Source organism: Bison bison, unplaced genomic scaffold (assembly GCF_000754665.1).
Source record: "Bison bison bison isolate TAMUID 2011002044 unplaced genomic scaffold, Bison_UMD1.0 scf7180017864365, whole genome shotgun sequence".
NCBI lineage: Eukaryota > Metazoa > Chordata > Mammalia > Artiodactyla > Bovidae > Bison > Bison bison.
The window spans coordinates 691,120-702,783 of NW_011494937.1; the positions used below are offsets into that span (position 1 = coordinate 691,120).

At 44.9% G+C, this 11,664-nt stretch overlaps 1 protein-coding gene across 1 annotated transcript in view; it reads right to left on the reverse strand.

The window, feature by feature from the left end:
• Positions 1 to 8,523: 8,523 nt before the first annotated feature.
• The window catches only part of ZNF333 (zinc finger protein 333), a 28,659-nt gene continuing 25,518 nt past the window's right edge, over positions 8,524 to 11,664 (reverse strand). Inside the window, exons 11-12 of the mRNA XM_010855422.1 lie at positions 10,907 to 10,982; positions 8,524 to 9,767 (exon numbers count right to left, since the gene is read on the reverse strand). Of these exons, the coding sequence (XP_010853724.1) occupies positions 8,649 to 9,767; positions 10,907 to 10,982 (1,195 nt within the window). The 3' untranslated portion in view covers positions 8,524 to 8,648. The remainder of the gene's footprint in view (positions 9,768 to 10,906; positions 10,983 to 11,664) is intronic.

Consider the following 11,664-nt stretch of genomic DNA (forward strand, 5'->3'; position numbering starts at 1 on the left):
AGTAAACGTCTTTTAATTTCATGGCTGCAGTCACCATCTGCAGTGATCTTGGAGCCCAAAAAAAAAATAAAGTCAGCCACTGTTTCCACTGTTTCCCCATCTATTTGCCATGAAGTGGCAAATATATTAACGCATATATATGGAATTTAGAAAGATGGTAATGATGACCCTATATGCAAGACAGCAAAAGAGACACAGATGTAAAGAACAGACTTTCAGACTCTGTGGGAGCAGGCAAGGGTGGGATGATTTGAGAGAATAGCACTGAAACATGAATATTACCATATGTGAAACAGATCGCCAGTCCAGGTTCGATGCGTGAGACAGGGTGCTCAGGGCTGGTGCACTGGGATGACCCTGAGGGATGGGATGGGGAGGGAGATGGAAGGGGGGTTCAGGGTGGGGAACACATGTACACCCATGGCAGATTCATATCAATGTATGACAAAAACCACTACAATATTGTAAAGTAATTAGCCTCTAATTAAAATAAATAAATAATATTTTTTTAAAAAAGAAATAAAAATCAAAATTGGAAAAAAAAAAAAAGAACCTGAACTTAAACTAGGTCTGTGATCTCAGTTGGAAGACCATGGGTTTTAGCTGGGTTTGAATCCCAGCCACGTGGGTGAGAGTCCCAAACAGCGTTTTGGCTGGGTTTGAGTCCCAACACACAGTTTCAAGTCCCAATCTGAGGTAAATTGTTTCACTCTCACCATTGATTACTTTTTCCTGTTCTTAAACATTCCCAAGTAGCTTGAAATGGACCATACATGTGATTATAATCCTACGGATTCTTTACCAGCTGAGCTAGCAGGGAGGCCCAAGCTTCCTGGGAGAAATGGTAAATAGCCACTCCTTAGGGTGCATGAATTGGAGAAGGAAATGGCAACCCACTCCAGTGTTCTTGCCTGGAGAATCCCAGGGACGGGGGAGCCTGGTGGGCTGCCGTCTATGGAGTCACACAGAGTCGGACACGACTGACGTGACTTAGCAGCAGCAGCACGGTGCACGAGCTCTCATGCTCAGCTGTGGAGAAATTTCTGCTTTCGATTTTAAGTGATAAAAATACTTCTTATTAAAATAAATCCCATGAGAATTTACATGTATGTGTCCGTAGAGGAACTGACAGGAAATATCTAGCATACATGCTCTCTTCCTCATGGTTTATTATGAGACCCACAGTTCTGCTTTTTTTATTCCTGGTATTACCAGCAAAAGTACAGCCTGCCTACTTGGTGGTGGTTCAAGTTTCCTACTAATAAGGGAGCAAAGGATGCAACTGCCCCCAGCTCACCCGCAAAAGAAAGTTTTGTGAGTATCTCACTAAAGGATTCCCTCAACTCTGAAACTGGCATCAATCTACTGGTCATTCAATGAGGAGACGGGTCTGATATCACAAAACTAGTGACTGGCAGGGCCAAGCATCAGATTCTGTTTAATGGCAAAGCTTGTGCTCTTTCTACTAAATTGCTCTCTTGTCTAACTAACATAACTGGAGTGGATGCAAAGAAAAACAAAAAAATGAAAATGAAAACGGCTAGGATAGAGAACCTAGCTTGGTGCCTGGCAATGCACAGGAATGGTCATCACATGTGAGCTTTACGGCATTATTTGTAAATGAGGCCTGAGGGGTGGATAGGCAGTAGGCACTGCAGGCTGAGGGATAACAGGATGGAGCATCTCAGGGGTGGATTGTTTTCCAGATAAGTAACTGGGATCATGGAACTACGATTCTTCAGGGCTAGGCTAGGAAATGTGAACCTCTTTCTGAGAGCAGTAGAGATCTATAAAAGAATCTTAGGGGACAGATGTTTGAAAGCCCAGAATCTATGGGAAGCAGTGCGACAGTCAGTTGGAGTCAGCACAAGCACCAGAATGCTCTAGGATGAAGTACAAGAGTCTAGTTGGCATTCACCCTAAATTAGGAAACTCCCTAGGCAAGTCTATTCCTACATAGAAATCAAACAGGCACCCAAATGCCAAAAAAAGGGGGGCTTCTTTGTTAAGCTACCAACATTGGGGTGGTCATGACAGCATCATTTGCATCTCTCCAGTTACTAGGTACAGTTGTCAAGCAGCAAGCTGATGTAGAAGAAACACAGTCTCTACTTGCCCTCTTCCAAGGAGTCACAGCATTGCACATACATCCTCCATTTAGGAGCATTTGTCCATGTGAATTCATGTAGACTTAATGAGTATGTTTAAAGTTTATTTTCTGTCAGGCACGGTGCTAGACTTAAAGGAAGTGATAGTGAACAGGCTCCACGTGATCTCTAATCTCAGGGACCTTACAGAAAAGAGGAAGATAAAGTCCAGTAAACAATTCCCAAAAGCAGTGTGATTTAGGAAGTAAAGAACCTCATTTCTGGCTTCCATCGTGGATAGAGAAAACTGGTACACTTTGCTGCTACCACAGCAACAAGAAAAGCCTGAATAATTGGCAGAAACATAAATTTCTTGGAGGGAAGGGATTGTTAGGGAGTTTAGGACAGACATGTACACATTGCTATATTTTAAATAGATAGGACTTCCCTGGTGGTCCATGGGTTAAGAATCTGCCTGCCAACATAGGGAACATGGGTTCAATCCCTGGTCCAGGAAGAGTCCACACGTCACGGGGCAACTAAGACCATGAGCCACAACTACTGAGCCTGCGCTCTAAAGCCAGTGCTCTGCAACAAGAGAAGCCACCACAATGCGACGCCCGTGCCCCTGCTCATCGCAATTAGAGAAAGCCCACATGCAGCAACAAAGAACTGCCTCAGCCAAAACTAAATAAAAATTTTATTAGAATAAATAAAAAATGAGGTGGATAACCAAGGACCTACTGTATAGCACAGGGAACTCTGCTCAATGTTATGTGGCAGCCTGGATGGGATGAGAGTTAGAGGGAGAATGGATACACGTATACATATGGCTGAGTCCCTTCCCTGTTCACCTGAAACTATCACAATATTGTTCATTTTCTATACCCCAATATAAAATTAAAAGTGTAAATAAAATATAAAAAGAAACACACACACACAAAAAAAAAAAAACCACATAACTTTCTTGAACCCAGAAAGTGTAACCAACTAACCTGAAATCTAGGGGATGAGATATGGACAGAGATATGGATATGAGCACTGGCTCACCCATAGCACAGGATGAAGACAAGAGAGTAAGATGCGTGCTAGAATTTGTAATCAAGTGCTAAATGCCAGACATGTGTCTGATAGAGACTCTGGAAGCTTCACACACAAGGCAAGTTCTAACCCACTCAAGATTCTTCTTGCACCACCAGGCACTCATAAGGAAAATTATGGAGAGGGCCAGAGATGGGGAGAAAGTGTCCCTCCTCAGCCAGATCCACAGAATCACTAGGACATGTTCTATCTTCTAAGTTACTACAGACAACATTACCACCAGTGGTTTCCCTACCACATAACCACAAAGCCTTTTCCTAACCTCTAGCGGCAGTTTTCTCACCATATTTATAGCCATTAAGTTTCCTCACCCTTCTCATCTGCTTACTTGCTGCAAAGTTCTAAAGTCAATGCCACACTTTAAGCTTTTGTTTCAGCCACATCCTATTTCTGATACAAACGTCTGCGTCAGTTATGTATTGCTGCCTAACCAGCTTATATGCTCACAATTCTTTGAGTCAGCATTTGAGATGAACTCAGCTGGGCAGTTCTGATACCCAGGGTCATTCATGAGACTTAAGTCACCTGATGGCTTGTCTGGAGTCAGATGGTCTAAGAAGGCCTCACTCACCTGTCTGAGGATTGTTGCTGACCATCAGCAAATCCTCTCTCTCTATGTGGAGTCTACTCCTAGAGGAGGCTGGCCCAGGTTTCATCATGCTGCCAAGAATCTAATCTTGAGCTAAAAGATGGCAAAGGCTAATGTGTTTTTCTTCTTTTTTTAATCATTTACATTTGGCTGCACTGGGTCTTCGTTGCTTACTCTCATTGCAGTAAGCAGGGGCTCCTCTCTAGTGTAGTGCACAGGCTTCTCATTGCAGTGGGTTCTCTTTGTTGCAGAGCACAGGCTCTATAGGATGGGCAGTTTTCAGTTAACTGCAGCTCCCAGGCTCTAGAGCACAGACTCAATAGTTGTAGCTCACAGAGTTGCCCCATGGCCTGTGGGATCTTTCTGGACCAGGGATCAAACCAGTGTCCCCTACACTGGCAGGTGGATTCTCAACCATTGGACCACCAGGGAAGTCCCCCAATGTGTTTTTCTAGTTTCTATTTCTATCATGTTTGATAATGTTTCACTGACCAAAGAAAGTCATGTGATCAAGTTCATCTTCAAAGGGTAGAGAAATAAACTCCACCTCTTGATACGAGGAGCATCAAAATCACACTGAAGAGAGGTGTGCATAAGAGAATGGATGAAATTACCATGTAGCAATCTACAACATCGCTATTCACACACACAAAATAAAGCAAGACAAAACATAAGAAATTACTCACCCACTAATACAGCTATAAACAAATTGACAGTAGCATGTGCTGTCCAGGATATGAAGCAAATGAAACTTTACTGATGTGGTGGTTGGTTGTTTACTTGCTGAGTCATATCCAACACTTTCTCAACCCCACGGACTGTACCCTGCCAGACTCCTCTGTCTATGGGATTTCCCAGGCAAGAATACTGGAGTGAGTTGCCATTCCCTTCACCAGGGGATCTTCCCAGCCCAGGAACTGAACTGCCATCTCCTCCTGGTGGCTCAGAGGTTAAAGCGTCTGCCTCCAATGCGGGAGACCCGGGTTTGATCTCTGGGTGGGGAAGATCCCCTGGAGAAGGAAATGGCAACCCACTCCAGTGTTCTTGCCTGGAGAATCCCATGGACGGAGAAGCCTGGTAGGCTACAGTTCACGGGGTTGCAAAGAGTCAGACATGACTGAGCGACTTCACTTTCTTTCTTTCTCTTTCTTTCTTTCTTTCTCTTTCCCATTGAAGGTAGTTTGCTCCTTTACCATTTAACCACTGAGTCACCAGGGATTCCCAATTGTTGATGGAAGTACGAACTGTTTCAACCACTCTGGAAAACTGTTTAGCAATATCTACTGAAGCTAAAAATATGCCTATGCAATGACCCAGAAATTCCACGTCTAGGTTTTATACCCAAGAGAAATAAGAAGATATGTTCACAATAAGATGTACACAAGAATACTCATAGCAGCTTTATTCATAACAGCATTGGGAAAGAACCCAGATGTCCATGAACAGAGTGAAATTTTTTAACTGTAGTGTATTCAGACAATGGAATATTACACAGCAATTTTAAAAGAGCTCTACTGATAATGTGACAAAGAAAGTTCATAGGCACTATATTAAGTGAAAACATCAGACACAAGAAGGCGTACTGTGTGGTTCTATTTTTCTGAACAAGAAAAACAAATCTATGGTGCTAGAAGTCAGAATACTGGTTAACTCTGGAGATGGGGCTTATCAACCTGGGCTGGGCCCAAGAGGACTTTCTGGAAAGATAGAATATTTTCTTTTTGATGTGGGTGGTATGAAAGTGTCACTCAATCGTGTCCAACTTTGTGACCCTATGAACTGTAGGCCACCAGGCTCTCTGTCCATGGACTTCTCCAGGCAAGAATACTGCAGTGGGTAGCCACTCCCTTCTCTAGAGTGGTATAGATATAGATATAAAATTCACTGAGGTGAACACTGAGACTTATGGACTTTTACATAAGTTATGTCTCAATTAAAGAACTTTAAGGGAATTCCCTGGCAGTCCAGTGGTTAGGACTCTGCACTTTCACTGCCAAGGGTGTGGGTTCAATCCTTTGTCAGGGAACTGAGATCCCACAAAGTCTTTCAGTGTGGGGGGAAAAAAAAAAAAACTTTGAAACACAAAAACAGAACTTTGAGTACAGGGGAAAATGGAGAACAGCTCCCTGCAGTGAAGTTCTGTAGAGACAGCCAAACTGTCACTTACCACCTGCAGGACCTCAGTTAACTCAACTTATCAGGCCTCAGTTTCCTCATCTGTGAATTGGGTATAATAACAGTACCTTCCTCAAAGTGTCATTGTAAGGACTAAATAACTTAAAAGATACAAAGTTTAGGGTAGTAGCTATAATACTATCTAGCAATAATAAGCACAAATAATCATTTGCTATTATGATGACGAATGGCTAAATATTCATTGCTAGGGAGAAAGATGGCCACTATAAGAATAAAAGGAACAATTAACTGAAAGCTTACAAGATGTCAAAAATCTTTTAATTCCATTGCTTCAAAATATATGAAATTTAAAATGAACAGAATTAAAAGACTCATTCAGCAATTCATATGTATGGTGGGAGAGTTTAACCTTCTCAGTAAATGACAGACTGGAAACTGCTAAGGACTAAATGTTGGTGCTCCCAGGAGTTGACATGCTGAAGCCTAACTCCCAAGGGGATGGTGTTAGGAGGTGAGGCCCTTGGGAGGTGATTAGGTCATAGGGATGGAGCCCTCATGAATGGGATCAGTGCCCTTACAAAAGAGACCCCAGGGAGCTCTCTTGCTCTCCTTCTGCCATGTGAGACATGGCAGGAAGATGGCCATTTATGAACCAGGAAGTGGGGCCTCCCCAGACATCAAATCTGCCAGCCGTGATCTTGGACTTCCTATCTCTAGGAACTGTGAGAAATAAATTTCTGTTGTTTGTAAGCCACCCAGTATTTTTGTTATAGCAGCCTGAGCTAAGACAGAAACCAGTATTTTAAAATGTGTAAAAGACTTTTATACACAAAGAGCATGCTCCATCTAGTGGACATCTGTAGGATACAACACATTGATTTCCACTGTTCAAGAAGCATTTCTAAAAATGAATCATATATTAAGTGCATCAATTAGAGACTGCATTCAGCCACAATAAACCCATCCCTGCCCTCCCCCAGATTCCCCTCCCCCCAAAAAAAGACAATGTCATGTACCAGTAAGAAGTGCATCTTTTTCGTGTAAACAAGATGTCCAGAAACAAACAACCCAGGGCTGGTACACACTCACAAGGGTACCAACCGGGGAACCAGGGTGGTTGTAGCTCTGGCCACAGTCTATTATTTTTTAATCTATTATTTTTATATGTTTAATTTGGCAGCACCATACAGTTGTGGGATCTTAGTTCCCTGACCAGGGTCAAACCCTCAGCCCTGTATTGGAAGCTCAAAGTCCTAACCACTGGACCACTAGGGAAGTCCCCCACACTCTAGACTGTGGCTTTCGCCCTTGTGGTCACAGGATGCCTCCTCTAGCACCAGATATGGTGCCCGCTTGTACAAAAGGCAAGAAGGAGAGAAAGTGAAAGCGTTAGTCGCTCAGTCGTGTCTGAAGACTCTTTGTGACCCCATGGACTGTAGTCCGCCAGACTCCTCTGTTCATGGAATTCTCCAGGCAAGAATACTGGAGTAGGTAGCCACCCTTCTCCAGGGGATCTTCCTGACCCAGGGTTTGAAGCTGGGTCTCCCGCATTGTGGGCAGATTTTTCACCATCCGAGCCACCAGGAAAGGAGGAGAGGGATCTGGCTAAATGAAACCATTCCTTTGTGACATCTTCCCCAGGACTCACACTCAATGATGTCTCCTGCTGGCCAGGACTGGAGAAGTGGCCTCCCCTGCCAGCAAGAAGGACAGGGAGGTGGAAGTATTTTAATCATGCACATTCCCTGATGGTGTAGTGGTTTGAATGTGGCCCCGACCACCACCATCACCAAAAGACATGCCCACCCAGAAACTCTGGTGGTGAACTCAGTTGGAAAAGAGTCTTTGTAGATGTCATTAAATTAAAGATCTTGAGATGAGGCCATCCTGGGTATCTGGGTAGACCCTAAATCCGATGATGTGTCCTTATAAGAGACACTTAGGAGACACAGGAGAGGACACTGACACACAGAGGAGAAGGCCGTATGAAGATGGAGGCAGCGACGGGGATGACGCTGCTACAAGGCAAGGCACACCTGCGGCCACCAAAAGTGGGAAGAGGCAAAGAAGCCTCCTCTCCTAGAGACTTTAGAGGGGACGTGGCCCTGCAGACACCTTGATTCAACTTGTGCCCTCCACAAGTGTGAGAGAATAAAATTCTCTTGCTTTAAGCCACAAAATATATATATACATTGCATAGTCTCAAACTGAACAAATAAAACCTAGGTGCTTTTGCAAGTAAGAAGGGGCAGTTTTGGCAGGCAACTACCAAGACATGCCATTTTCCAGGCAAGAGTACTGGAGTGGGTTGCTTTTTCCTTCTCCAGGGGATCTTCCCAACCCAGGGATCAAACCCAGGTCTCCCGCATTGCAGGCAGACACTTTACCGCCTGAGCCATCAGGGAAGCCCTAGCCCTAAAAGCAAATCTCCACAAATACTTAACATTCAACAACATAAAGATCACACACTCTGCTTGTGGTGTGTTATGTGTGTGTGTACACGTGCTCAGTGGTGTCTGAGTCTTTGTGACCCCAGGGACTGCAGCCTACCAGGATCCATGGGATTTCCCAGGCAAGAATACTGAAGTGGGTTGCCATTTCCTTCTCCAGGGGATCTTCCCAACCCAGGGATACACCCCTCCTCTCCTACATTGGCAGGCGATTCTTCACCACTGAGCCACCATATAGGATGTCACTAAAGGAGTACTATGGGAGATGATTACGGCCCCAGATGTTTAGTCTGTAGAAACAGGAAGTTCATCAGCAAGGGGCCCTTCCATGGGAAGAGATACAGATAAAGGAAGGTTGTCAGTCCTGACGTTTTCTCCCCTGGCGTGAATCCTCTTGTGCACGCTGAGTGAAGAGCTGTGTCGGAAGGCTTTGTCACACTGAGTGCATTCGTAGGGTCTCCCCGTGGTGTGGGTTCTCACATGGACGATGAGATGCGAGGACTGGCCGAAGGCTCGCCCGCACTGCGGACAGACGTAGGGCTTCTTGCCGGTGTGGGTCCTCGCGTGTTTCCTGAGGGATGAGGGCTCCCCGAAGGCTCGTCCGCACTCTGGGCACGGGTAGGGCTTCTCTCCGGTGTGGATCCGCATGTGACTCTTGAGGGTGGAGAGCCGACTCAGGACCTGCCCGCAGGTGGCGCACTCGTACAGCTTCTCACCAGTGTGGATCCTCTTGTGCACGTTCAGGTTGGTGCTCGTGCGGAAGGGCTTCCCGCAGTGGTTGCACTGGTAGGGCTTCTCTCTGGTGTGGGTGCGCACGTGCGTCTTCAGCGACGAGTGCTCCCGGAAGGTCTTCCCACAGTGGCCGCATTCGAAGGGCTTCTCTCCGGTGTGGGTCCTCATGTGGCTCCTCAGGGAGGATGGCTGGGTGAAAGCCTTCCCACAGTCCTTGCATGAGTAGGGCTTCTCACCCATGTGGTTCCTCTGGTGCAGGATCAGGTTGAAGTTCCTCGTGAAGGTCTTCCCGCACTGGCTGCACTCGAAGGGCTTCTCGCCGCCGTGGGTCTTCAGGTGGCGCCGCAAGTTGGAGAAGTACTTGAAGGCCTGCCGGCACTCCTGACACTCGAAGCACTTCTCCGCGGTGTGCGTCTTCTCGTGACGGATGAGCTCGGAGCTGTACCTGAAGGATCTTGCACATTTGTCGCACGTGTAGGTTTTATCCCCGCTGGGGACTTTCTCGGGCACGATGAGGCGGGTGGTCCGGAGGAAGGATTTTCGGCTCTCTCGGCCTTCAAAGGGGTTTCCTTCAGTAGGAAATCCCGGGTACTGAAAAAGCGGTTTGATGCTGTCAAAGGGCTTCCCAAGCTCATCGTATTTATAGAGGTTTTCTCCGACCTGAGGTGGCTCCTGTCAATTGAGGAAAATGGGAAGACCAGAGGCTTTACTGCAGTCACAGGTATTCTCCCACAAGCAAACTGTGTGTAGGAGAGAGGCGGTCCTATAGCTCAAACTTTTACCGACCTAGTGTATCTCTGCCATTGCTACCCTGAGTTCCTTCAAGAGGATACTCTGCCACAAAGAGCCATCATTTTCATTACCTTCATGGGACTTCTTAGAAGATTTTTTTTTTAATTGTTAAAGGCTAAATTAAGTCTTGAATGTTCTACATCTATGTCAGATTTACAAAAATGGTAAACTTTGCACTGTTTACAACAGCCAAGACATGGAAGCAACCTAAATGTACATCGACAGAGGGATGGATAAATTAGATAAAGTAATGGACTACTACTCAGCCATTAAAAAGAATGAAATAATGCCATTTGCAGCAACACGGATGGACCTAGAGATGGTTACATCTGAGTCAGAGAAGGAGAACTATCGTATGACGTCCATTGTAAATGGAATCTAAAAAGAAATGATATAAATGACCTCACTTGCAAAACAGAAACAGACTCACAGACTTAACAGTACAAACTTTGGATGGTTGCTGGCCCGGCGGGGGAGCGGGGTGGGCGGAGGGGGAGGAAGCAGGGGGTGGGGACAGGAAGGGACAGTTAGGGAGTAGGGAATTTGGGTTGCGATGGACATGATGGACATGTACACACTGCTATATCTAAAATGGATAACAAAAGGACCTACTGTATAGCACAGGAAACTCTGCTCAATGTTATGTGGCAGCCTGGATGGGAGGGGAGTGTGGGGGAGAATGGAGACATGCATATGTATGGCTGAGTCCCTTCACTGTTCACCTGAAACTGAACATTCTCCTGAAACACAATACTGTTAACCGGCTATACCCCAACACAACATACAAAGGTTTTAAAAACGGCTAGCTTTGGGGACTCTGTTAAGATACATCTTGATCTACATTTAGAGTTTTTTCCCCCAATTCATGACATTCATAGACTCTCTCCCAACAAACTGCTTTCTCCTAGGTGAGTACCACTGGCCTTGAGTCTCTCTCTGAGCTTCTTGAGTTTCTAGCCTCCAGCAATCCCAGGCTTTTCCTACTGTAGAGGACCAAGAATAATCCCTTTATGCCTTACCCTTTTCATGCCAATGGATGGAATTGCCGCCAAAATATCTTGATTAGGAATTGAGTCTTGGTGTTGAAAGTGAGGACCTGGAATGAATTAAGGGGGAGGAAATATCAAGTGCACAGGGAAGGAAACTCTGGGATAAAAAGGACCAGTAAGCTAGATACATGCACATTTTTTTAAAATATTAATCCTAAATATGTGAAGAAACTGAATAAGAGGAACATATCAGGACTTCCCTGGTCCAGTGGTTAAGACACCACACTTCCAATGCAAGGGGCCAGGTTTGATCTCTGGTTGGGGAACTAAGATCTCACATGCCACATGATGTAGCCAAAAAATAAAAATTTTTTTTTTTTTAAAAAAGGAAAATATTAAGGAGCAAAAACAATTTTTAAGGTGTTTGGCTATGTGAAGACTTAAGAAGTAATCACAGGAACAAGGAGTGGAAATCGTAGATATTTTTCTAAGAAAAGATTCCATGAAGACTGAGCCTGATGTTGAGAGAAAGTCTTAGTTAAAAACAGAGTGGGGAGGAACTGGATGAAATATACACATGAAAGTGCTAAATGTAAATAGGAGGTAGGATAATTTACTATGTTCTATGAAACCAGAGTAAAGTATTAGAGGTAAAAAGGCAAGGGAAAGAGGAAAGAAAGTGAAATTTACTGAGGAAGCTCAACCCAACAGCCTTCCCCATCAAGGATTCTGAAAGTGTTTCTAAATCTAACACACTCATCTTAGCGACCAGAGCAGGTGCTCCCCTC